The 27,098-nt window shown below is 50.7% G+C and overlaps 1 protein-coding gene across 2 annotated transcripts; it reads left to right on the forward strand.

The window, feature by feature from the left end:
* Positions 1 to 26,338, forward strand: RRP1B (ribosomal RNA processing 1B). Of its 2 annotated transcripts, XM_052638353.1 has the most exons (16): positions 1 to 190; positions 10,364 to 10,446; positions 11,908 to 11,965; positions 13,149 to 13,234; positions 13,523 to 13,584; positions 13,920 to 14,049; positions 15,164 to 15,228; positions 15,683 to 15,864; positions 18,546 to 18,640; positions 19,190 to 19,287; positions 20,562 to 20,581; positions 21,162 to 21,293; positions 21,803 to 22,467; positions 23,998 to 24,144; positions 25,309 to 25,372; positions 25,964 to 26,338. In XM_052638353.1, exons 1-16 carry the CDS (start codon positions 61 to 63, stop codon positions 26,155 to 26,157), a joined length of 2,211 nt encoding a protein of 736 aa, XP_052494313.1. In that variant the 5' UTR covers positions 1 to 60; the 3' UTR covers positions 26,158 to 26,338. The 2 variants fall into 2 exon arrangements, with proteins under 2 accessions (XP_052494313.1, XP_052494365.1); XM_052638405.1 differs by lacking the exons at positions 1 to 190; positions 11,908 to 11,965.
* The last annotated feature ends 760 nt before the right edge of the window (positions 26,339 to 27,098 follow it).

Here is a 27,098-nt window from a genome sequence, read left to right on the forward strand (position 1 = left end):
GGCGAGGCGGCGGGCGCTCTGTGGCGGCGGGCTGTGGCGGGGGATGCTCCAACGGACACGATGGCCCCCGCCATGCAGCCGGCCGAGATACAGTTCGCTCAGCGGCTGGCGTCCCACGAGAAAGGCATCCGGGACCGGGCGGTGAAGAAGCTGCGCCAGTACATCAGCGTGAAGACGCAGAAGGAGACAGGTGGGCGCCGGCGGTCCGCCGCGCACATGGCGGCCGGGCGTGGGAGCCCGGGGTGGGCCGGGCTGGGGGTTGTGGGAAGGGGGCCCGGTCGGGAGGTGCGTCACTGGGGACGGGCCGGGGGAGCCGCGGGCGGAGCGGGAAGAGCGTGTGGCACTGAGTCGCACTCCCGCGTGTGCTTTTGTGTCCGCTTTCTGCTGGGTCTCGTCCTGTTCTAAGGTTGAGGGGCTGTGGCCGACAATGTCGGGTGGTCTGCTGAAAGTCACAGTGGGTGGTGAAGCTTAGGATAGACCCGTTCTGTCCAACCCCGAGCCTGGACGCCGGATCATTGGGCTCACCTGATAGATTCTGGTGCGCTCTTCTTTGAGTCACGCCTTCACTTGACCAACACGTTTAGGAGTTGGGATTGCCAAAGAGAAGACAGAATCCCTACCCTGGAGGGAGTTGCCCCGGGAAGTCTAGGGAGGAATTTATACCTGAAACAGAGCTCCTTTAAGCAAAGTAACGGAAACGAAAACCAAGGAAAGAAAACCATCCTCTACATGGGCCGTTGACGTTCAGCAGGTCGGAGAGGAGGCGGGCTAGCAGTGCGAGATGGTTAGTGAGGGAGGGTGAGGGAAGGTGAAGTTGAACAAGTAGGCAGCGGCCAAGTCACATCGGGCTTTACGATTTGGGTTTAAACAGCAGTGGGTACCGTTGAAGGATTTCATTAACTGATCTGTAAACTCCTGAAAGAATGAGCTACAGTGTGCAGTGGAGGTTTGTATGGCACTAAGATAAGTCTGGGCTTCCCTGGTGGCTCAGACGTTAATGTGGGGGACCTGGGTTCGATCCCTGGGTCAGGAAGACCCTCCTGGAGAAAGGCATTGCAACCCACTCAAGTATTCATGGCTGGAGAATCCCATGGACAGAGGAGCCTGGCGGGCTACAGCCCATGGAATCCCAAAGTCTCAGACGCGGCTGAGCATACAAGATAAGTCTGATTTTTTTATTGTTAGTTCTGGTACATAGAGCCTCTTTCAAAGAATTGATGTTATCTCTCCTTGTGCTGACCTCCTTAGTTAATGTTTTATTTTAAGGAGAAACCACAAGAGACTACCCAGGGGAAAGAAAGTATCGTTTCATAGGAAGTCTGCTAGAAAGACTTTGACTCTGTTCAGGGTCTCCCCAGCAGATTTAATTTACTCATCCCATATATGCTGGAGATTTCTAACCCTGGTCTTCTAACCCAGATCTTTGCTGCTTTCAGCTCAGATATGCCCTCCTCACCTGGCAGTGTCTACCTGTGTGTCCTCAGACCAAAATGTCCAAACATGATTCATTTTTCTTCCCGCCCCCCGCCCCCCAACCACCAAACCTCTTGTGCTGCCCCTGCTCTTTCATTTTGGATGCTAGTTCCCCTCCCCACCCAGACTCTAGCTGGCCTCCTCTCCCCCACCCTGCATCCAGTGTCCTCTGGTCTCAGCTGTCTCATTTCCTGAACTACTCTCCCCTGCCTGGAGCACCCCCCTGCCCCCGCCCACCCCCTGTCTCATCTAGACTTCTGTGGTTGCTTGCTTCCTCGCTCATCTAAACGCCGGTTGCCCCCAGTGAACCCCCTGCTCTGGAACCAGCCTGGCTCATCATCTTAAAACAGTTGGACAGGTCAGAGTCCCAGGTCTGTGGACCACGGTCTGTTCTGCCTTTCTCTCCACACCTCATCCCCTCTTCCCCATGTGACTGCTCCACACTGGTTCCTGGTGTTCAGTACACCGATTCTCACCTCTGCCTTCACATCTCCCATTCTCTGAAAAGATCCCCGCACTTCTCCAACTCCCAGTACTCAGTTCAGCATCACTCGCTCCAAAATGCCTTCTGTCTCACCTCACCCTGCCCCGCAAGGATCCCGGGATACCCTATGTGTCTCTGTTGTGGCACTTAGCTGCCCTGCTTCTTAATTATCAGTCAGTGTGTCACTGTCTCCCCAAAACACTGTAAACTTCCATCTGTTTTCCTAGCGGGAAGTGGGCGCGCATCCAGACACACGAGGGCCGGCCTGTGTACAGAACAGAAGAAGGACCAGATGCAGCGCCTACGGGTTGAGGCGACCAGACAGAGCCTGGTGTTCAAACCCCTTTGGTGAACAGGCTCAGGGTCTGAAACGTCAGGGTGGCCCCAGGGCAGGATGCCCAGGGGCGTGCAGTGCCCCGGGTGTGGTCTAAGTTACTTGTCCTATGCTCCTCACAATGCAGGGAGTGTAGCAGGCCTTCAGAAAAATGACAGTAAAGTGCACATCTAGACAGGGGTGACGGGACAGAACGGACATAGCCTCTGCCACAGCTGTGCCTGTCGGAATAGAAACACACTTTCGGAAATAACTTGGCCTGATGGTGGAACCTCACTGATCCGGTCAATTGTGTCTTGTCTCAGGCATAGGAAAGAGAGTCTGAGATGTCACTCTGCTGTCCATTAGCAACTTAGTTTGAAAACAAATTGAAAATCTTTGTAGAACTTAAAGCAACTAAGTGTTGCTGTACCCGCTTTAAGTGTTGATCATTCACAGCCGTGGAATAACCGCAGTTTTGCTCACAAGAGCTCACTTGTCCCTGTTCACTCACTCGTGTGTTCGCACACCCATTGGGTGCCCACTGTAGGTGTGCTGTTGCTGTTTGGGTCACGGCTTTTGGTGCTGGGAATGCAGCTGTGAACAGAATAAATATCTCTGCCTCTTTTTATCTGCAACTGTCAGCCTTTAGCGCTTCCCTGTGGCTCAGCTGGTGAAGAATCCACCTGCAATGCAGGAAACTTGGGTTCGATCCCTGGGTTGGGACGATCCCTTGGAGAAAGGAAAGGCTACCCACTCCGGTATTCTGGCCTGGAGAATTCCATGGACTGTATAGTCCACGGGGTCACAAACAGTCGGACTCAACAGAGCGACTTTCACTTTCACTCAGCATTTAACCTCTAAGAGTGGGATACGTTTTAAAATCAACATGTGACAGTTTGGTTGCATTTCTGCTTTCTCTTTTGGTGGCACGTAAAATAACAGTGCATCTTGTGGTTCCTGGTGTCTTAGAGTCAGTGGCAGTGATGAGGGAATGAGTACATCTTCACACTGGCAGGGTTGGGGTCTCTCGGCCCAGAGCTTAATAGAATGACTGGAGCTGAGGTTATTTCCACACAGATGTGGGGTCCAGCGTTATTGACTGAAGCTGAGGCTGTTCCCACACAGATGTGGGTCGAGTGTTAGGGGCTCAGCAGGCTCCTGGGCTGATCTCCCCATGAGAGGAGCTGTTGGATTTTCTGTGTCCAAGTCTCACTTTGATGTTAATCTCATTCATTTTGAAGTAAAAGAGTCAGACACGACTGAGCGACTGAACTGAAACCTGTATTGTTGTTAGAAACGTAGTTGCATTAAGTTTAAGAAGCTCAACCCCCAGAAGAGACCAATCCAGAAGCAGCTGTGGGATGAGTCTGCTTTTAAAATCAACGTTGTGACAGTTTGTGTGTGGGTGACATACAAACGTCACACCTCTTGTGACAAGGGTACGTTGTCCTTCACCTGCAAAGCACTAAGACACATCAGATGGCGAGCATTCTGTTTGGCTTTAAGTACTTCAATGATTGGTGCCTTATTTTTCCCAGTTAAGTTCCTGAGCGAAGACGAAGGACTTCTATACCTGTACTGGGAGCAGGTGTTTTTAAAGGGAGCTGTGCCTACTAGGCTGTGCTGGAGGATGTGGGACAGCAATGTGTGACTGCCACATGCCTCCCACTTGTGCACTCAGTCTTGACCCCAAGTGTGAGCCTCACGTGTGTCACATGTCTTTCCAGGAGGGCCCAACCGGTAAGGAGCAGCGTGGGGCCTCCCTGTCCTTGGTCACTTCACATAGGATGAAAGTCAGAACCTGTTTTCACTCCCAGCTCGCTTTCCTACCCGCACTCCACGATCTGCTCTCCCGGGTTGTTCTGTGGATATCTGTTGTTTTCCCTCGCTAAGGTCTCTAGCGCGTCCTCGCCAGCACAGGTGGGTTACCCGGAGGTGCTAGCTGCCCGCCATGATCTCTGAGCAACGGTCCACACGATGCTCTCCTGGAGAAAGCACCCGGAGAGGAACCCACATTGTGCCCTTTTTAAGTGAAAAGGCTTCTGAGCCTCGAGCACGCGCAGCAGTGTGTTTCTGCGTCACACATGATTGTTGCAAAACAGTGCACAAGAAAGATGCCACCAGACTGGGAGCAGGGCCCTCTGGGAAGGGACTGGCTTCAGGAGGCAGTGAATAAGGACTCTCTAGTGTATGCTTCGGAGAAGGCAATGGCACCCCACTCCAATACTCTTGCCTGGAAAATCCCATGGACGGAGGAGCCTGGTAGGCTGCAGTCCATGGAGTTGCTGGGAGTCGGACACGACTTTTCACTTTCATGCATTGGAGAAGGAAATGGCAACCCACTCCAGTGTTCTTGCCTGGAGAATCCTGGGGACAGGGGAGCCTGGTGAGCTGCTGTCTCTGGGGTCGCACAGAGTCGGACACGACTGAAGCGACTTAGCCGCAGCAGCAGTGTATGCTTTGATAGAGTGTCTGATTTTTCTTGCAGTAGAAACGTGTTCTTACTGCTTAGGATTCTTTTTCAGTAGAAACCTGACAGAATGTCCAGGCCCCACTAGTTTTCAGGGAAGAAACCAAATCTCAGCTTCGTGCTGGGGCTCTGCTGGTGTCGCCAGAGCCCTGCTCCTCTCCAGGCGGCTCTGTGCCCCCAGGTTCTCCCATTCTAGACAGGCTCCCGGGCATGTGGCCAGCTCCAAACTTCGTCTTCTCTTCAGGTCTCCTGGGAGTAAAGAGAGTGCTTCCTGAGACCCGCGAGAGGGGATCTTCTGTCCATTCTCATACCAGCACCCTGCCCCCGGGACTCCTGCCCTCCTCCCAGGCCCTGCCTTGAAAGGGGGCAGCTCTGGAGGGGGGCAGACAGTGAAGCTGCCGAGCGGAAACAAGGATGCCCAGTCCCAAGCTTCGTGCAGGAACTGGTGTTGTTTAAGTCCTAGTTTATCAGTGTTCATGCCTTTCAAGGTTCATTATGATGAGTTTTTCTAAACAGTAAAAAAAAAAGGGGGGGGGGAACAGCCCATGATAACATTTTCATTTTGATACTCTCATGCAGTTCTTGCTTTCCCTTTTCTTTAAGAAATATTTCAAACATATTTCAAATACAAGTACTTTGCTTCAGTATTTATTAATTACCTGGCCAGGTCATCTGATCGGCCCACTTCCTCCTTCCCACGAGATTCTTGGGAAGCAGACCCCTGGTGTCTCATTGCACCTCCTGATACCTAAGTGTGTACCTCTGAGATACGGACCGTGCTAATGTAACCACATTGTCACACCTTTAAGAAATTTTTGCTTAATATGAAATATCAATCTTGTGCATTCCCATCATTTCATACACTCTTAATGACAAATCAGAATCCACATGAGACCCACCCATAGCGTTTGGTTGTCACGTCTACAGTGACTCTTCAGTTCTAACAGTTCTTATCCCGCTTTTCTTTTCCTTGAACTTATTTGTTGGAAGAACTGGGTCATTTGTCCTATCGAGACCCCACCCCCATTTGGGGTTTTGCTGATTGCATCCCATGGTCTCATTTAATTTGTTTTTCTGTCTCCTATAGTTCCTGCAAACTGGTATTAAAAGTTAACATTTGAAGCAGTGTAGGTTCAGTTGTTTGTTTTTGTGAGAATACTTACCAAGCAGTTCTTCCTGCTGCATCACGTGGGGCATCCAATAGGCTTGGTGGTGTTGGTCTGACGCATGCACTGTGAAACCCATCACTAGCCCTTCATCTGCTGTTTCAATGCCATTGATGACCCTGCCCACTTTTGGTATCCTGTCATTTTGCCTTTTCATACTGTTCATGGGGTTCTCAAGGCAAGAATACTGAAGTGGCTTGCCGTTCCCTTCTCCAGTGGACCACATTCTGTCAGACCTCTCCACCATGACCCGCCCGTCTTGGGTTGCCCTGTAGGCATGGCTTGGTTTCATTGAGTTAGACAAGGCTGTGGTCCTAGTGTGATAAGATTGACTAGTTTTCTGTGAGTATGGTTTCAGTGTGTCTGCCCTCTGATGCCCTGTTGCAACACTTACCATCTTACTTGGGTTTCTCTTACCTTGGCGTGGGGTATCTCTTCACGGCTGCTCCAGCAAAGCACAGCTGCTGGAATGGGTGAATTTAACTCAGATGACCATTACACCTACTACTGCAGGCAGGAATCCCTCAGAAGAAATGGAGTAGCCATCATGGTCAACCCAAAAAAGATGTCCTTTTCATTATAGGGGGATGGAATGCAAAAGTAGGAAGTCAAGAAACACCTGGAGTAACAGGCAAATTTGGCCTTGGAATGCGGAATGAAGCAGGGCAAAGACTAATAGAGTTTTGCCAAGAAAATGCACTGGTCATAGCAAACACCCTCTTCCAACAACACAAGAGAAGACTCTACACATGGACATCACCAGATGGTCAACACCGAAATCAGATTGATTATATTCTTTGCAGCCAAAGATGGAGAAGCTCTATACAGTCAACAAAAACAAGACCGGGAGCTGATTGTGGCTCAGATCATGAACTCCTTATTGCCAAATTCAGACTTAAATTGAAGAAAGTAGGGAAAACCGCTAGACCATTCAGGTATGACCTAAATCAAATCCTTATGATTATACAGTGGAAGTGAGAAATAGATTTAAGGGTCTAGATCTGATAGACAGAGTGCCTGATGAACTATGGAATGAGGTTCGTGACATTGTACAGGAGACAGGGATCAAGACCATCCCCATGGAAAAGAAATGCAGAAAAGCAAAATGGGTGTCTGAGGAGGCCTTACAAATAGCTATGAAAAGAAGAGAAGCGAAAAGCAAAGGAGAAAAGGAAACATATAAGCATCTGAATGCAGAGTTCCAAAGAATAGCAAGAAGAGATAAGAAAGCCTTCTTCAGCGATCAATGCAAAGAAATAGAGGGAAAGAACAGGATGGGAAAGACTAGAGATCTCTTCAAGAAAATTAGAGATACCAAGGGAACATTTCATGCAAAGATGGGCTTGATAAAGGACAGAAATGGTCTGGACCTAACAGAAGCAGAAGATATTAAGAAGAGGTGGCAAGAATACACAGAAGAACTGTACAAAAAAGATCTTCACGACCCAGATAATCATGATGATGTGATCACTCATCTAGAGCCAGACATCTTGGAATGTGAAGTCAAGTGGGCCTTAGAAAGCATCACTACGAACAAAGCTAGTGGAGGTGGTGGAATTCCAGTTGAGCTGTTTCAAATCCTGAAAGATGATGCTGTGAAAGTGCTGCACTCAATATGCCAGCAAGTTTGGAAAACTCAGCAGTGGCCACAGGACTGGAAAAGGTCAGTTTTCATTCCAATCCCAAAGAAAGACAATGCCAAACAACGCTCAAACTACCGCACAATTGCACTCATCTCACATGCTAGTGAAGTAATGCTCAAAATTCTCCAAGCCAGGCTTCAGCAATACGTGAACCGTGAACTCCCTGATGTTCAAGCTGGTTTTAGAAAAGGCAGAGGAACCAGAGATCAAATTGCCAACATCCGCTGGATCATGGAAAAAGCAAGAGAGTTCCAGAAAAACACCTATTTCTGCTTTCTTGACTATATCAAAGCGTTTGACTGTGTGGATCACAACAAACTGTGGAAAATTCTGAAAGAGATGGGAATACCAGACCACTTTACCTGCCTCTTGAGAAATCTGTATGCAGGTCAGGAAGCAACAGTTAGAACTGGACATGGAACAACAGACTGGTTCCAAATAGGAAAAGGAGTACGTCAAGGCTGTATATCGTCACCCTGCTTATTTAACTTCTATGCAGAGTACATCATGAGAAACGCTGGACTGGAGGAAACACAAGCTGGAATCAAGATTGCCGGGAGAAATATCAATCACCTCAGATATGCAGATGACACCACCCTTATGACAGAAAGTGAAGAGGAGCTAAAAAGCCTCTTGATGAAAGTAAAAGAGGAGAGTGAAAAAGTTGGCTTAAAGCTCAACGTTCAGAAAGCGAAGACCATGGCATTTGGACCCATCACTTCATGGGAAATAGATGGGGAAACAGTGGAAACAGTGTCAGACTTTATTTTTTGGGCTCCAAAATCACTGCAGATGGTGACTGCAGCCATGAAATTAATAGACACTTACTCCTTGGAAAAAAAGTTATGACCAACCTAGATAGTATATTTAAAAGCAGAGACATTACTTTGCCGACTAAGGTCCGTCTAGTCAAGGCTATGGTTTTTCCTGTGGTCATGTATGGATGTGAGAGTTGGACTGTGAAGAAGGCTGAGCACTGAAGAATTGATGCGTTTGAACTGTGGTGTTGGAGAAGACTCTTGAGAGTCCCTTGGACTGCAAGGAGATCAACCCTGGGATTTCTTTGGAAGGAACGATGCTAAAGCTGAAGCTCCAGTACTTTGGACACCTCATGCGAAGAGTTGACTCATTGGAAAAGACTCTGATGCTGTGAGGGATTGGGGGCAGGAGGAGAAGGGGACGACCCAGGATGAGATGGCTGGATGGCATCACGGACTCGATGGACGTGAGTCTAAGTGAACTCCGGGAGTTGGTGATGGACAGGGAGGCCTGGCATGCTGTGATTCATGGGGTCGCAAAGAATCGGACACAACTGAGCGACTGAACTGAACTGAACTGAACTGATGACCCTGCCCAGATAGATCCATCATGATTTATTAGTTTGAATATGGTTGGATGTAAACACAGGAGACCCCACCACAGGTACTGCAGTCGTGACTAAGTCGGTGTCCTCTGGTGGAATCCACCACTCACATGTAGTTGTGTCCTCAGTGGGAAGAGGTATGTCTTATTTGTAACAGGCAGGTTAAGGAAAACCAGTTTGCTTGACCCCTAAAGGAAAGGCACTTTAATAGGCCAATTTCACTGTAGTTTCTGGCAAATGAGAGCCTATCAGAAAGAATCAAAATGCACCGTGATGAATTGTTGGCATGGGAAAGGTCTTTAGTAACCTGGAGATCAGTACCTTATATAGCTCTTCAGCTTCCTCCGAATAAAATAAGTAAAACTCATTCTGTCAAGAAGGGACCTCTTTATCACTCAGAACTAATCCTGTAGAGTCCTGAGATCACATTGATTCTAAATACGTACTTATTTGTATTCACAGCATCTGCCCTTCGCTGCACCGCAAGGTTCTTCGCAGGCCCTTCTAGTGAAGGATTATGAGGACCACTGTAACGGGCATCAGGCTTGAGGGTCTGTCTGTCCTCCCCATGCTTGGAGACTTCAGGAATGTGCACTTAGCTGCTCTTGTGAGCCCTTAGGCTACTCCGCAGTCATTCAGTGATGCCTAGGGTCGGCCCACTCCAGTGTTCTTGCCTGGAGAATCCCCGGGACGGGGCAGCCTGGTGGGCTGCCGTCTGTGGGGTCGCACAGAGTCGGACACGACTGAAGCGACTAGGCAGCAGCAGCAGGGTCGACCCAGGAGGCGGGAGTCTGTGTACAACTTGTGGCTTGGCTGTAGGGGGTTCAGACGGAAAGGCAGGCTGGAATAATGAGAACAAGGCTGACCTGGATGATGCCACTTAAAACTGCACGTACCTGGTAGGTGAAAACCGTAAGCGGGGAAGAAGGGGTCAGGGTCCAGCCCAGCCAAGAGCCCAAGAAAGTCATCTTTGCAGAAATATCCCAAAGCTTGGCCTGTTCCCCTGGGCCTGTTGTAAGGACTTGGGCAGACCATCTGCAGGATTTTCGGTCTAACTTGGCTAGACCAGTGACAATGGTGGTGTTGCCGGTGGGTGGGGGCTGGGGGGGAGGTGCTAATTTCAGGCAGAGGACCACTTGAGGGAACTCCTAAATGACTCGTGAACTAAATTAGTTAATTCTGTGTGTGGATGACGTTTGCTTTCCTATGCTACTCAGATCGTGAGAACACTCTACCGCCACCGCCCTGCCCCATAGCTGACAAAACTAAAGCATTTATGTCTTTGTTTTGTAACAGCAAGAAAATGTATGCTTCAAATAAAAAAGACATTTACAAGTAAAAGTGAAAATGTACTCAGTATTACTCTCACTGCTTCTGCGGCAGCTCTAAACTTACGGAGGAAACGTGTAGGTTCTGAAATAAGACTTTTCTGGTCTTTTGCCTTTTAGGAGGTTTCAGCCAAGAAGAACTTCTAAAAATCTGGAAAGGGCTGTTCTATTGCATGTGGGTGCAGAATGAACCACTTCTGCAGGTAACCTACAGTTCCCGGTGTCATGTTGCTGGACGCGGGGCACCAGTGAATGAGAGACCTGCCCGCTTTATGCTGTATCTATCCCTGATGTACGGAAACAGATGGAAAACCATTGCTTCAAAGGTTCACTTTCCCACCACTTGTCCATAGAGAAAGGGATGCAGGCATTGAAGTGAAATCTTTTCAAAGACAAACAAAGACACATAAATTAGATTTGTTATTTCTCTGTCACAGTTTCATAGGTTCCATGGTAAGCTTTACATTATAAAGTTTCTGTTTCCTCCTTTATTATTTGTGGTCAAAAATAGCAAAACACTAGTCTAAGAGCTACCCGGCTCTGGGCCCAGCTCTGCCACAGTTAAGTGGGGCAGAGTCTTTGTAGAATGAGCAGTGATCCTGGAGCTGATGGTCTCATCACAATGGCAGTGGAGACCTGCCCAGGTGTGTGCACTCACCTGAACCCCTGTCTGCCGAGCACACCAAGCCCTGCCGCCAGAACTATCAGAGAAAGTGGTTTAAGCTCTTAAAGAGCTCTTTTCTGGTGTGTGAAACAGGCCTGTCTTTGTAGCAGGAGAGGGTCAGCTTTGGGGGCACTGTTTGAAGCCCCCTGATGTACAGAATGCCAGGGTGGGTTTTTACTTGTCTGGCTTTTACCTGCAGCTATTCTGCTTCCCCTGAGCCCTGTAGTGACTCACTTTGATTTCCTGCCTTTACTCCACTGAACATGTTTTGAGTAGGACAGCAGAGCAAAATATTTTTAAGTTACATTCAAAGTGACAACCAACAGCTTTAGTGGAGGAAGGAAACAGATGAATGGGAACATCACTTTCAAGTCCGGGGTTCGTTTAACATGGGTGAGAAGGACTTGAGTCTAGGTGAAGGCCCCATGATAGCGGTGAGGATTATTGTTCTTCTGTGGACACTCCCGGAGGCAGGTTTCTTCATAGACCCAGAGCCTGAGTTCTCCCCCAGACAAGCTTGTGCACCTCAGTAGGATGGCTCTTTTGCTTTCTGCTGCCTTGCCGCTGCAGCCTGTCTGCCAGCAAGCCAGTAGGAGCCACATGGAGTGACAGTCCCGGTATCTCACTGCCAGCGACGCCCCCTCGTCGCAGTTGGCATCTGCGTTTCCATTATTTGGGGGGATTCGGATGGAATCTCAACCCAAGTTATATGTTGAAAGCCAGGAGTTGAGAGCTGATGTTTCTTGTGTGCGTCAGTTGAACTCACCCTAGGCATAGCGTGTGTGAGCACACAGCCTAGTTCTGAAGGCATGTTGAGTTGGCACAATAGTCCGTTGAAACAGCATTTCACGTGTGATGCAATCCAGGTGTTCAGATACACCCTTCTTAGTGGAGGTGACAGTGAGAATGGAGGGGCTAACCCCCTCCCACAGGCCCTGATGCTGTCCTCTCATGGTTCCACGTAATAACCCCGCTGTTTTTCCCCAACCCCACTTTGCAGGAGGAGCTAGCGAACACTATTTCCCAACTCATCCATGTTGTTAACAACTCAGAGGCTCGTAAGTCCTGATATTTTCGTGACTTTCAAAACCTGCTCATCAGATTTGGTAACTTGCCTAAGAAAGCTACTCAATGTTGTTTCTTCTCCTTCCTTCAAAGTTTCCATTTTCCGGGGGGCTAGCATCACATGAGCCTGGGCACCGGGAGTGTGAATGTCAGGTGACAGACCGTCCCATGGGGAACCTGTGTCAGGCCTAGATACACAGTGAGAGGGTGAACAAAGGGCATCACATTTGGCGTCTCAGACGTTTCAAAAGAGTCTTAAAAAAATAACAGTCCTCCAGAGTTTCCACATTCTGAGTTACTTTAATGCTCTCAGAAGCTGTGTGTGACTGTGTGGTGCCACGGTTACCTCTGGATGCTGGTTGTCCTCCTTGGAACTAGAGCCATTTCAGGTCATCACTGGTAACAAACTGTAAAGTAACCCCTCTTGACCAAAACGAATAAACAAAGGAAGAAGTTAATTATTAATATTTCTGAGACATTCAGCTTTGATTACTTACAGAAGCAGAGAAGGCAGAATTCACTGCTTTTGCCCAGCCCTCAGAACAGAACCATCCAGTGGCCTTTTTAACTCTCAGTGATTTTTTGGATTTTAGCAGGCTCCCAGCTGACTCGTAAGGATCAAAATTCTGTACATGGAATATACTGTAGCTTTTCATATATCAAGAGAAAATTGTGCAAAAGGAAGTAAAGCGAAAAAAAACATTTTGGGATAAAAAGTGCTGGTTTCATGGCTCAGAGGAGAAAAACAGTGTTTTATTAAAGTTCACTCAGCTGACGCTGAACATGAAAACAGAAAGCTAACTCTCTGCATGGGTCCCCCAGGTGCCATCAGATGGATGGCTTAGGGCGGATTGTTCAGTGTATTTGGACAAGAAGGACCAGTATCTGTGGCTGAGGACATTTTTTGATTTTTAACAGAATCATGGCTTTACAATGGATAATGAAACATGCTCCAGAGAGCTTTCTAGTCAAACATTAAGATATTACCACTTCTTGTCAAAATAAGCTTTTATTTAAATATAAAAAATTATCGAGCATTCTTAGTTACCAACGAGATTTTCTAGCTGCCCAAGAACCCTTGAGAAATCCTAGTCTGTTGCCCTTCGTGACCTTTCTTGTTCTGTGGTGACACGGCACCCTGCGAATGGAGCGCTCAGAGCCTCTTGTTCCCTGCAGAGCACTTGTTCATCCAGACCTTCTGGCAGACCGTGAATCGCGAGTGGCCGGGCATCGAAAGGCTCCGTCTGGACAAATACCACATGGTGAGGGTGGGGCCACAGCCCCTGCCGTGCAGCTCAGGGTCGGGGAGGCGGCTGTGTGCGGCATAAGGTGACCAGCAGGGGGCACCAGAGGACGTGTTCAGAGACGTCAGTTTTCTCTCTTCCAGCTGTCAAGAGTCTGGGGCTCCTTAGTTAACAGTGTTTGATCTAGAAGCTAATCTGTTAGTGTAGGAACTTTCCACTTTGAGGATCCAGGCTGTAGCTGTCGTTCTGCTAAGCTGATGGGTGTTTGTCACTTTCCTTTTTGTAACAAAAGTTATCTGTCTCTAGCTGATTCGTCTGGTCCTGAGGCAGTCCTTCGAAGTTCTGAAGCGAAACGGCTGGGAAGAAAGGTTGGTGAACCCTCTGGGTTAGCATTTGGGGGCTTTAAAACTTTTAAGGCAATGGCGTGGTTTTCTAAGTGTTTCAGTTAACAAGTCTGAGTCACCTGATCCACGCCTTCCACTCTGAGTACCAAGAGCCCAGCATCCTCATGCCTGAAGAACTTCAAATCCCGCAGAGCTGAGCATACACAACAACACTTTATACTCATTTCAGTGATTGTTGAACTTTCTCCATCGTGCATTGCTTGTTTAGCAATTGGGCACAAGAATGTCACATTTTCTCTGGGGATGGAGAGGATGTTGGCAGCAGGGGTTGTAGAGCTGTGTGTGTGTTTTTCCTTTAGCCGCATCAAGCTTTTCCTCGACGTCCTGATGAAGGAGGTCCTGCATCCTGAGAGTCGGTCTCCAAATGGAGTGAAATTTCTCTTCATCGACATTTACCTGGACGAGCTGTCCAAAGTGGGCGGGAAGGAGGTAAGAAGGGCAGGCACCCTCCCACAGTGCACGGGGCCAAGGTGCCCCTGAACCGGCAGGGCCTGGGCCCTGCTCTGAGTGCTCCATGGGCTGGAGGTAAAATGCTGTTGGCAGAGCCCAGGGGTAAATCGGCGGCAGCAGCATGAATGGGTCAGCCTGTCCTTTGACATAGTTATTCCTCATCTAGAAATGTGTCCTAAGCAGGCAGTAGGTCATGTGGACAAAGATTTGTGCGCTAACAGGGTACATGGAAGTCTGATACCCAGAATCAAAAACAACTTAGATAGTCCATTGAAGAATTCTGTAACACGAGGAGATATTCATGAGGTTGAGTTTTTAAAAGTCAGGGGACTTCCTTGGCAGTCCAGTGGTTAGAAGTTCCACTGCAGCAGGCACTAGTTCACTTCCTGGTTGGGGAACTAAATTCCCAAAAGCTGCATTGTGTGAGATGGATAGATAGATAGCAGTATGGAGGAACTTCCCTGACTGACTGTCCAGTGGTTAGGACTCCTTGCCTCCACCTCAGGGAACATGGGTTTACTCCCTAGTCAGGGGACTGAGATCCTGCATGCCGTGTGGCATGGCCAAAAAAAAAGTAGGGGAAAAAAGAGGTAGACAAAGCTGCACAAATGGTATGGCTTGTTGAAGACACAGGTCTGGAAAGGAAATGACACAGTTTTTAGCAAGCCAGTGATTATCTGAGTTGGGGATGAGGAGTCGTGATTTCCTTTTTTTTTTTCCCACAAGTGTCTGCAGTGAACATGTGTCTGTTTTTTCTTTGTTTCATAATTAAAAGAAAGTGTATGTTGTTGTTTTCTAATTCCTTCGCCTTGGTGTCTGGGAGTGTCCTGTCTCCGTGGAGGAGGGAGTCTGTCGGGAATGGAGGACGGAACAGTGCCGGCGGTTGGGGTGGGCGCTCCTCTCTGGCCACTGTGCTAAGATGCTTGGATGCTTGGATGGCGGCCATGACTTTTAGCAGAGTGCGTTTTGGGCATTGTGAGAGATGTGTGGGTCTGATTCAACCTGTCTGAAAAACACCAGTGGTTCCTTTTTCAAGGGCACATCTGAAAGACTCTTTTCTTTTCCCCCTCGTTTTTTTTTTCCTTTGTTATAGCTTTTGGCAGATCAAAATCTCAAGTTTATTGATCCATTCTGCAAGATTGCTGCCAAGACTAGGGAGTAAGTGATTCATGTGTTTCTTTTACCACTTTAGTTGGTACTTCTTTATGGGGGCTGGTGGTAAAATTGTAGGTGAAATATGACGCACAAGTCAGCCAGCACTCAGAAGCACCAAGTTCTAACTCCCGTCAGCTCTGAGTCCTGGCTGGGCTCTCCCAGCTGTGTTCCCCAGGGGCTCCACCAATCTCTGCCACCCCGCGCCCCTCCTGCACCTGCGTTCCTTCTGTCCCAGGTCCCACCACTCCATCACACAGCACTTAGCATTGATGGCCCATCGTGGCTGCAGTGCGTCAGCACAGGGTGTGGCTAGAAATGCAGCGCTGGCCCACGGGTCCCTGGTGGGCTGGACTGGGCGAGCAGTGGGGCGCTCTGCGTCTCGCCCCCTGCGCTCCTTGAGGGAACAGAGTCCAGGCCATTCGCTAACACGCTCTCTCTGCTGTGCTTCCGCCCTCAGCCAGACTTTGGTACAGACTATAGCTAGGGGTGTTTTTGAAGCCATTGTAGATCAGTCTCCCTTTGCACCTGAAGAGACAGCCAAGGAGCAGAAAGCACAAGCAGGTGGCGGCGGCCTCTCAGAGGAAGAGGTGTCTGCGAACCAGATGGCCTGGAGAAAAGCAGCCAGGAAAAAGAAAGCAGGTGAGAAATTTACTTGAAGGGTCTTTCCTAGGTAAAATTCACGTCACAGGAGCAGTTTTCAGTGCATTTGTTGGCAGCTCACTGACTACCACCTGGAGTTGATCAGAGGGGCCTCTGCCTTGACACCACCCGTGGAGGGAAGCACGGCTGTGTTAAGACGCCTGCACAGTCCAGAGCCTAGTCACCCTGGGCAAACACATACACATACACACTTTTCTGCGTCTCCCAGGTCACGAGGCTTTCTTCCAGGGTTTCATCATTTCCATTGCTGTTGTTTTGGGTTCTATGTGTTTTTTGATGTTGCAGCTTTAAAAAAAAAAATCTTAATCTGGCTTCATGCCTGTCATGGTCCCTTGTCAGAGACCCAGTTTACACATGTGTTGGGAATGCAATCTTGTGTCTGTAGCTCTCCTCTCTGTCTCCGCCTTCTTCCAGGATTCTTTTCCTTAGGATGTGTAAACACCCACCATGGATGCACCTTGCTCTCAGCACTGTTAAATGTCCATGGGACTCACATGGGGCATTTAAATTGCAGCCTCGTCAGAATTTCCTGTGCTTGATAGTATCTCAGTGCCTTGGCGATAGGTGAAGGGCTAGTTCAAGATATACCTATGCCTTTGAAATGTCCTGGAGTCATTTAAAAGGAAAGCTTTCAAAAATTAACGGCCAGGGAAGGATTTTTTATAGCGAGACATAAAAACCTAGACAATATTTTTAAAAAGCAGAGGTATCACTTGGCTTACAGAAGTCCATATAGTCAAAGCTTTGGTTTTTTCAGTACTCACATACGGATGTGAGAGTAGACCCATAAAGAAGGCTGAGCACCGAACAATTGTTGCTTTCAAGTTGTGCTGGAGAAGACTCTTAAAAATCCCTTGTACTGCCAAGGAGATCAAACCAGTCAATCCTAAAGGAAATCAGCCCTGAATATTCATGTATCTGGAAGAGTATATAAGGTGGCAGGAGCTAGCCTGCATAGCAAAATTGTGCCTGATCTCTTATTTTCCTTTGTGCTTTTGTCTGTTTTTCTAAGTCCTCTACAATGATGTTATTTTATTATTTAGTAAGGAAAGAAATCTTTAAGAAAGACAAGATATTCTCATTTTAAATTCACCGTGGGCGACATTAGCTGAACAGCCTCAACCGCGTTTTGTGTTGTCTCTGGACCTCTCCTGGCGCCACGTTTCTGTCTGAACCAGAGCGCCCCCTTTCCCTAAGCGCCTTCCAAGATGTCCTCCCAGGTTCTCCATCAAATGCTTGGGGGACCTGCCCACTCTTTTGCCTGAGGCCACACCACTCAGGAGCTGAGAGCGTGCCAGAGACAGGACACCTGTGAGTGCTTGTGAGATCTCAGTAGCAACGTGCATCTGCTTCTCCATGGCTGTGATGCTCAGTTATTTAGTACATGGTGATAGTCACGTTAGCTGTACTTGTTGGTTATCCGTTTTGTTTTGTTTTTTAATAATTTATTTTTTGGCTGTGCTGGGTCTTCATTGCTGCTCAGGCTTTTCTCTAGGTGCGGCAGCTGGGGGCGTCTCTCTAGTTTCGGTGACGGGCTTCTCATTGCTGTGGCCTCTCTTGGTGCGGAGCATGGGCTCTAGGGTGTGCAGGCTTCAGCAGGTGTGGCACGTGGACTTAGTTGCGGCTTCCAGGCTTTAGAGCGCAGGCTCAGTATCAGTAGTTGCAGTGCACAGGCTTAGTTGCTCCCCGGTGTGTGGGATCTTCCCGGGCCAGGGATCAGACCTGTGTCTCCTGCATCGACAGGAAGATTCTTTACCACTGAACCACCAGGGAAGCCGTATCCGTTTTAAATATAGCAATGTGTACATGTTGATCCCAAACTCCTAACTATCCCTTCCCCCCTATTCTTCTCCCTGGCAGTCAGGAATTTTCCAAGTCTGTGAGTCTGTTTCTGATTTGTAGGTTTCTTTGTGTCATTTCTTTTTAGATTCTACATAGAAGGGATGTTATGTGATATTTCTCCTTCTCTGTCTGACTGACTTCACTCTGTATGACAATCTCTCAGTCATCCATGTTGCTACAGTTGGTATTGTTTCATTTTTTTAATGGCTCAGTAATATTCCACTGTGTGTATATATACCATCATCTTTATCAGTTGCTCTCTTGATGGACACTTAGGGAGGAGCAACGGGAGGAAGGAAGGAAGGACTTACTGTACACACCAGGAACTCTGCTCAGTGTTATGTGGCTGCCTGGATGGGAGGGGACTTTGGGGAAGCATGAATATATGTGTATGTATGGCTGAGTCCCTTTGCTGTCTACCTGAAACTGTCACAACATTGTCAACTGGCTGTATCCAATATAAAATAAAAAGTTTTAAAAGTCGTGTTAGCATTAGGTCTTTGTGTTTCCTGAGGTGGCCGCTGGGGGTCAGCGTCGTGCTGTGGGGAGTTCACCACTGCCCCAGCTTTCCTGAAACGGGACAGACCGCCCACTCCTCCCTCTGGCTTGAGCCCCTGCCCCACAAGTTTGCTGTCCACCTCCACTGCAGTTCATGGGGGGAGTTCTGTCTGTGAGGTAATTAAAAGGCAAAATGTATGAGGTTTGTTTTTTTGTCTTTTAGTGTCTGGAGGTTGAAAATACCAAAAGACACCTAATTGGACACTGGCTCAGCCGTGGCCATGTATCTGAATTGTGTCTGTGGATGTGTCTCTCGATAGCACTAGGCAAATGTCACCCCAGGAAAGAGGAGGGCAGCCAGGAAGGTGGACAGGATGGCAGCGGAAGTGTGGAGGACACCGAGCCACTTCTCCAGGTCGGTAGCAGTTGTCTCTCTTTGTAGAGAGCTGCCTAACTAAAGGGGAATTAGGATCAGAGATAATTAAACCACAGGCCTAATGCATAAGGTTCGTTTTAATCTCTGGGTCACTGGTGTCACTTTTCTTATGATGAGCTTATTGAAGACAGATTTAAGTACGATGGCATTTTGAAAGATGTCAGTCTTCGTTTTGGCTTTAACTGAGATTTGTTGTCTTCTGTACAATTAAGTCAGCCCGATGGTACTTTTTCAATAAAGGGAGTTTACTGTGTTACCAATTACGAATTGAACATCTAGGTTAAGTTTAGAGAACAACACAGCCCCCTAACTTTTCATGAAGAAGTAAAACAAAGAATAGCTTCCCCCAAGAATAAGTAGAAGAAAGTTTTCGAAGGCGGTGGCTATTAGGCGCCTGGTGGGCAAGCCTTCGACACGTTGTGTGGACGTCCTGCAGGGAGCGCTCTGGGCTGCGTGTCTCCAGTTGGCATGATTCCTGGTCAGGTGGGGCTGTACTTCGGCAGACACGTAGCGTTTCTTCTCACCTAGTTTGACTACAAGGCAGTTGCCGACCGACTCCTGGAAATGACCAACAGGAAAAATGTCCCTCCCTTCAACAGGAAACGTCTCTCCGAGCTCATCAAGAAGTAAGTGACTGGGGAGGAAGGTTTCACCTGGCAGTCCTCCGCATTCAGGTCCTGCCCTTCTGTTTCACTCTGGGCAGGAGCTCTCACCCACTCACCTCGAATGCTTCTGCACTTCACCTTACACGCACGTTCACTGGAAGGTTCTGGAGAGGCTCTTGCCTCTCCAGTTCCCCTCTGCCCAGGCAGCTGCACTCACCCCCTAGCTATGTGGTAGAGATGGAGGAGGAGGTCTTTAGGTCAAGACGTAGCAGCAAGGGTCAAAGAGCAGCTCAGCTACCTCCTCCCCACCTCCCCGGGAGTGTGCCGGAAGCGTGGTTCCTCGTGACCACGAAGTCCTGCGGCTTGTTGCAACTGACGACAGGTAACAGCTGAGCCCCATTGAGCTCTGTGAGCTGCCCTGTCCCGAGCACTTACACAGATTATTTCACACTCAGGCGAGCCCACAAGGCAGCTTGCCCCATTTGACAGATTGAGGTAGCGGGGGTACAAGGAGGCCACCCATCGCCTGGGGTTGCAGCTGCCAGACCTGGGGCTGGACTCAGCCTTTCTGCTCCCTGGCACTGCCCCCACCCGGCGCACACCTCCACGCTTGCTTTTGTTCTAACTCAGCACAGTCATGTAGAACAAAACACTGCTGGCCATCTCCACTCAGTAACAAAGAGGGACTGGAATGTAAGTAGATGTGGAAGCTTTTCCACCTCCAGTCTCATTGGGATGTGCCAGGACAAAGCCTTAGATCTCCATGTCGTGCGTGTGATACTTGAGGGCAGTTTTGTCCTTGGTTTCTGGCCTTTACCTCACCTCCTTCCTTCTCTACCACCCTTTCTGGAGAGGAAGGAAAGTGACTTCACAGACTCCAGGTGTCACTTACACGTTAGTTTCTTACATAGTGAGTGGAAAACGACAAGGTCCTAACCTATAGCACAGAGGACTGTGTTCAATATCCTACAATACACCATAATGGAGGGGAATTTGAAAAATAACTTACATGTGTATAATTGAGTCACTGTGCCATACAAAAGAAATTAGCATTGTAAATCATCTATACTTTGATAAAAAATATGTTGAAAATCGGAAAAGAAAAAACATATATATTGATAATAGAGCATTGAATTGTACACTTTAAATGGGTGAATTGTTTGGTATGTGGATTATATATCTCCATAAAGATTTTAAGGAAAAGCATATCTTATATCGTAAAAGGTTAGTGCATGTGTTTATGGGGGGCAGGAAGATGCAGTTTCTTTAGGAAACTTTGTTGTTTTCTTTTTCAGATTCCAAGATCTCTCTGAAGGTGAGGAAAATCAGAAGATTGTAATTGGTGATGTTCTCAATGAACATGGGCACCATGGAGCTGGGCGCCATTCTTCTTGTTGGGGTGGGGCTGGTGGGGATTAACAGGCGGATTCCAGCTTGAGCCTTCCTGAAGAAAAAAGGTCAATGTCAGAGTCTGTCATTGGGATCAGTCGGCCTCCATCCCTTCCCTCCAGTCCCCCCGGGGTCGGGGAGGGGAACTGCTCCTTGGAAGCTGGGTTACATTTGAGCAGGTGGGTGTGTCTGCTGCCCCTGCCTCTTGTGCATCTGGGATGCTTCGAATGGGGGCCCCACAGGCCTTGCCGCGATGTGGAGGTGGCACAGCCGAACCCCTGTGGGGTGAGCTCTAGAGGCCGTCACCCTGGGTCTACAGTCCCTGACCTCACCTCAGCTGAGAAACCTGCAGAGCTTAGTCTATAATTCCTGCAGCAGCAACTTTTCAGGTTGGGGGTGGAGAAGCAATAAGGGACTCGGCAGGAATAAGAGTTTAAATTACCCACGTGGGGGGCAGGGCCATGCTTGTCTCAGAAAGCTGACCAGACGTTGTCTTTGGTGTCCAGCAGGCAGTCTCTCTCACCTCAGTTTTGCTGAGGATACCACTGCTGACGAAGGTGACCAGACCCACAGTCAAGGAACACATAGGAAGAAAGGGAATAAACTTCTGGAGAAGACAGACATGGCAGGAGGGAAAGGTGAGCTGCAGAGCTCTCGGTCAGCACGCGGTGGGCCAGTGTGGCCCAGGGAGCACCTTTCACATCCACACAGGCCACTGCAGAGTGAGAGCCATCACTCTGAAGGGCCGAGATGTACAGAGAGTGTCTCTCCAGCTGTTGTGCTGTTTGGGGACCATGCTCCAGCCTTGCTGAAGTGGAAGCATAGCGGACTCCCCATGCAGGAAGAGGGTGGGGATGTGGACGTCCCAGGTGGACGTTGCCCTTCGGGGCACTTGTTTTATTACCAGATATGGGCCTGAAAATAAGTAGGAATCTGAATACTATTTCAGATCTATTTACATCAAAATAGGCCTCAGGAAGTTTTCCGGGCATGGTTGAGGAGGGGAAGAGATGGGGAAGTGAGAAAGCTTGTGGGGTTCAAGGACACAGAGAAGGGCCTGGCAGGGACTGGCGACATGCTGTGGGTACCCCCAACCCTGGCAGGTCCCCTGGGCACTGGGCACTTGTTGACTGACTTGTGTCTCTAGGAACCACGTTTTCCCCTGCCAAGGAAGAGAGCAAAGGTGGCATTCCAAAGAAAAAGAGGAGGAAGAAGAAGAAGAAGCAACTCCAGGCTGAATGCACAGGGCCCATTGGGGAAGCCACGCGCCCAGTACAGAATGGGAGCCAGGAGCCAGAGGCCAGTCCCAAAAGAGCCCCAGAGGAGAGTGGGGCTGAGCTGGGAATTTTGGCCATGCCTGGCACCCAGGAGCAGAGCAGCTCGGAGCTGCCCTCCTCGCAGAACAAGAGGAAACGGCCCAGGAAGAGGAGCCCAAGGATCCAGGTGGAGGGCCTGGAGTCAACAGCATCACCTCTGGAGGGGGTGGCCCCTCAGGCGGCCCCAGCCAGCGGTGCCCCTGTCCTGAAGAAGAGGCGGGAGCTGGGAGCCCTGCTGGTCAACGGCAGTGGCCTGCCTGTGCTGGCCTGGCCCCCACCCCAGAGGGAAGGGCCCCCAGCCAGCCCAGCAGACAGAAGGGACTGCCCCACCCCCCTGCCCCCGGGTGGGAAACTGAAGAAAAAGAGTGGGGGGCCCAGCGGCCTTGACCTTTATGACTCGTGCGCTCAGAAAGCTGCCATTTTGAAAAAGAGGAAGAAAATGAAGGAGATGTCAAACTCGGTGGAGCCCAGAGGAATGAAGCTCATCCCGGCCCTGGTAAGGCAGAGGGGGGCTCCCAGGCAGGAGTGGCAGGGCCCCGCCCCCTCGGCCCCAGGGCAGGGGGCAGTCAGACCCTGGACCAGGAGCCGTCATGGCTCCTAACACCCTCTACCAAGGAGTAAATAGTGACCTGTCTCGGAGGCGTCCAGTGCCTCCCCTCCCACCCCCACCCCCAGTGATCAGAGGTGTGACAGGGCCGGCATCAGGCTGGGGGATCGCCCCAGTGGCCCAGCGGGCACTCCACCTCCATGGAGTGAACAGGCAGGGTGCCCCCATCACATGCGGAGCTCATGTTCCTCCAGCTCCTGGCCAGTCCTGGGCTCTACTGGCAGGAGAAGAAGCCCCAGACTCTTAGCCCTGTTCTTCTTCACTGGAGGCTTTGCTCCTCTTGGCTCTCTGGAGCAGATAGAAGGGCTCAGACTCTGGGTGTGCAGCTCTCGCCCTCCTCATGCATGCGTGTGGCTGCGCCCATGCAGGGCAGCCGTCATCTCCCTGGGCTGCTTCCACTCCTTGCAGAGGCAGTCCTCACGGCCTGCGCGGCTGGATGCATGACCCCCTGGGCCTCCTGGCACCAGCTCGCTGCCCTGCCTAGCATGCGTGCCCACGGCTCCTGCTTTTTGCAGCACTTCTGACCCCAGGGCCTTCTTTAGGGAGCCTGCAAGGACGCGGGCACAACTTGTGCCAGGCCTCACAGTGCAGGACCCCCAAGGGGTCAGTGGGAGGTCTGAGGGCGGGAAACGCATTCAGCTGGGATCCAGGAAGTCCACTCCCACCTCAGGCCTTCCCTGACGCTGGAGCACCTGTGTCACGTCCCCGGGGCTCTCCAGCCTCTGCCCATCACCCACTGGTCATTGCTGCTCATCTTCCTTAACTGAGAACATCTGAGAAGTTTTCTTTTTTTCCCTGGCAGCCCCTCTTGGAGATGGTTGGAGGGTCTGGGGAGGTCTTCCTCCACAAGGGGCAGCATTCTGGCCCAGGTCTGCAGCTCCAGGTTCCCTCCAGAGGAAGGTGGCAAACTTCTGAGTCAGGAACACCAGAGACTTGCCAAAACCATTGTGTGACAGGGGCCACCTTGGGTTTCGCTGACCCCTGAGGCTCTGGAACAGGAGCGGGCTCTGCTGTGGGCGGGTATCACTGTAAAGTCCCAGGGAAGATTCTGTGCCTGCCTGTCCCAGGCCCCCAGAACCTGACAGCTTCCCACCCGACCTCTGTGCAGACTCTCCGTGGGCGGTGGGATGAGACAGTGAGCTACAACTTAGCACACAGTCTCTGAAAGCCAGAAACCCTCTGACATGGGCACAGGTTTGTAGATGGGTGAAAGTGGGTTCTTGTGGCCAAGAAGACAGGAGACCCCTGGCTGCGGACATGGAGCCAGCGCAGGGAGGCAGGGGTTTCTGCAACGTCTGCTTCAGAAGCGAGCTGTTGAGGGGCCTGGGGTGAGCCTGTGGGTGGGTCGGTCCTCTGTTTTGTCTGCTCCCTTCCCATACGCATGAGTAGGAGTGACCCCATCTCATCCCCCTCACACAGGGCAGTGGTGGGGTGCATGGCCCTTTGAAGAAGAAGCTGAGGACGGAGAAGGACTTCGTACAGTTCGACGCTGTGTCCTCCCCGAAGCCCCTGTTCGTCAGGAAGGCCAAGGGCAGCACCGCTGCCTCACCAGGCCCCACCCTGCAGGTACTTGCCCCACACTGCTATCCCCCCACACAGTCCCACCCCAGACCCCCACCCGTCTGCAGCCAACCTCTAGCCTCTGCTGCTGTCCATGGCCTGCAGGCCCCCGTTCAGGGAGTCAGGCTGGCCTGAGGCAGACCAGGGGCTTGGCCAGGGAACTTGAGATGCAGTCGGTGATGCTGTTGTACATCAGCAGGACATGGGGGTCATCCTCGAATTCACGCGTATAGGCAATGAGGGGGAATGTCAGAAACTCTGTAGAGCCTGGGTCTGTAGGTGTGCCCAGGACATGAGGCGAGGAGGTAGGAGGGCCCCCAGTGGTGGGAGGGGGCCGGGGCTGTTCTCAGGTCAGGAAAGCAGGGCCGGCTCTGCTGAGTGCTCCTCAGAGTGAGCAAGGCCAGGCCAGGCTGCTGGGCTGCGTCCAGTCTGCCTCCAGAAGACACGGGTCCCGGTGGAGCCGTCAAGGTGGGCCTGCGTGCTCGGCTGGCCCTGCCAGGGTACCCACAACAAGTGAACATTTAAATAGCACCCACTCGGAGACTTCCCTGGTGACCCAGTGGTTACGAATCTCATTCTCAATGCATGGGGCACAGGTTTGATCCCTGGAGAGGGAACTAAGATCCTGCATGCCCCATGGTATAGCCAGAAAAATTAACAAGCACCCTCTTGAACCAGCAGAGTGACTACTGTCTGTGTTAATATTTGTGTGTTCTTTTAAGATGTCTTGAGGATATTAGTTCAGTGACTCAAGACTTGTGCAAGCCAAGTTTCTGTCCTAAAATGTTGGTGATGTTAAAGCAAAAGTGGTGGACAGAACTATGGTGTTCTAAGAAGGAGCTTGTCTGGTGCTTCAGAATGCAGAATGGGTCCCCCTCCGGAGGCCTTGACACAGGACTTTGGGACACGCATGTCCGTCGCCCACAGAAGCTAGATTCTCTTACAGGGTGCCCACTACTCAACTCATGAGGTGAACTGTGGGGTCTGGACCAAGGTGTTCCCCGGAGGTGTCAACCGTCCTCACTCTGCTCCCTCTCCCCAGGACCCCGGGACAGGCGGTCCTTGCAGAGTGGGGCTGGCCTGCCACTGCCATGCCTGGAGACACCGTGGGTTCTGGGGACGGCTTAGCCATTGTCTTTTTACTCCTTGCCCTGCCATTTTCTCCTGTAGCCACACAGAACCCCGTCCAGCTCCAAGAAGGTGACCTTTGGGTTGAACAGGAACATGACAGCAGGTGAGCGTGGGTTAGGGTTAGGTCTGTCTGTGGGTCTCTCTGTCACCATGGCTGCCTTGGTCCAGGTACCCCGTCGGGGGTCGGGGAGGGTTGGGGGGGATTGTCTGACTGCTTTTAGTACAGGTGTGATTAGTTTTGTTTCTTCAAGGGAGGAAACCAAGCTTTTTAGGAGTACATAATGAGTTTAGGTCCTGGCTGTGTTTAGGGACCACAAGGAAGGGTGTGTGTGCGCAGAGGGGAGGGACTATCTGGAAGGGACCTGAGAAACTGGTTTTTAGAGCTAGAGAAAACAGGAGGAATGAATCTGCCACGAAGGAAAGGCTCCTCCTGAAACTGTTTAAACTTGGGGTTCACCAAGCATCTGTGTTCCATAACTACCCCATGGCCCACCAGTGCCCCGTCCAGGTGGCCTCGGGGCATTTTCCATGGAGGAGGAGAGGCATCTGAGGGCAGGAGCCTCGCTGGCGGCCCCTCCTCCCGGGCTGAGGGCCTGTGGGAGCCTGTGAGGGGTGGGGCAGCACCAGTGGGGCCGGTGGGCAAACAAGAGGAGTCGTGCCCTGTTAACTGTGGCCTGGCTTTCGTCCGAGGCAGAGTTCAAGAAGACAGACAAGAGCATCTTGGTCAGTCCCACGGGCCCCTCCCGAGTGGCCTTCAACCCTGAGCAGAGGCCCCTCCATGGGGTACTGAAGACCCCCACCAGCTCGCCGGCCAGCACCCCTCTGGGCCCCAAGAAGCCGCTGACCGCCACACCAAAGAGAAGGCCAACGGCTATGGACTTCTTCTAAGATAGTCAGAGTTCTTTTAAAGACTGTTTTGTACAGAATGTTCTATAAATTATAACGTTTAAAAGGCAGGGGCCTTTGTATTGTTTTTATAAATTCCCATGAGTTGTGTGCATGGGGCTCTGGGTGAGCCTCGGCTCTGCTCCCCGGCCCTGTCTGCAGGGCTGCGGGCAGAGTTCACACGTGAGCCGTCCACTCTCCACCGTCCTGGCTGTGGGCGCGAGGCCGTGCGGCTGGGAGCTCGCTGCCAGCGCCCCAGCACTGCTGCTGTGCCTGGTGGTATCTGGGGCTCAGGTTGCCTCCAGCCCCTGCGTGTGCAGCTGCGAGCGAGGCTGGTTTTCTGATGGTTTGTAGTCTTAAGAGTCTTTTGGTTTTCGAAGCACGATTCCCACATTGTGTGGGTATTCAGCAGTCCTACGTAGATGACATAGCTGCATCAGCAATGCTGTGCTTTCTCTCCACGTACTCAGCGGGGTGACCCTGCAAGTAGGGCATGAGGGGCAGGAGAGGAGAGCCTCTGCCCTCAGGGCTGGCTGTTTCCTCCCTCCCTCTGCCTTGGCCTGGTCTCCTCCCTGGTTTCCTACCTCTAAGCCAGCCTAGGGGGTCCTCCCAGGCACCGCACACCTGCCCGCGTCCAGGTCCTCATGCCAGCTGTGCTCCTTGACCCCCGCGGCTGGCAGCCCTCGGCAGCACCCCCATCCTTGACCCCCGCGGCTGGCGGCCCTCAGCAGCACCCCCATCCTGAGTCCCGGCTCCTTCCTTCTGAAGCGCAGCTGCCGTGGCTGAAGTGTGGCTTCCTACTGGAAGGCCAAAGAATCAGCCTTTAAGAATTGTCTGTGCTTATTTATTTGTTTGTGGCTACCTTTATTCAGATGTTGAAGCTTGCACTTACAGATTTTTATAAAGTTCTAATTTTAGTTAATTACAGCAGTCGGGGTGGAAGA

Source organism: Budorcas taxicolor, chromosome 1 (assembly GCF_023091745.1).
Source record: "Budorcas taxicolor isolate Tak-1 chromosome 1, Takin1.1, whole genome shotgun sequence".
Lineage (NCBI taxonomy): Eukaryota > Metazoa > Chordata > Mammalia > Artiodactyla > Bovidae > Budorcas > Budorcas taxicolor.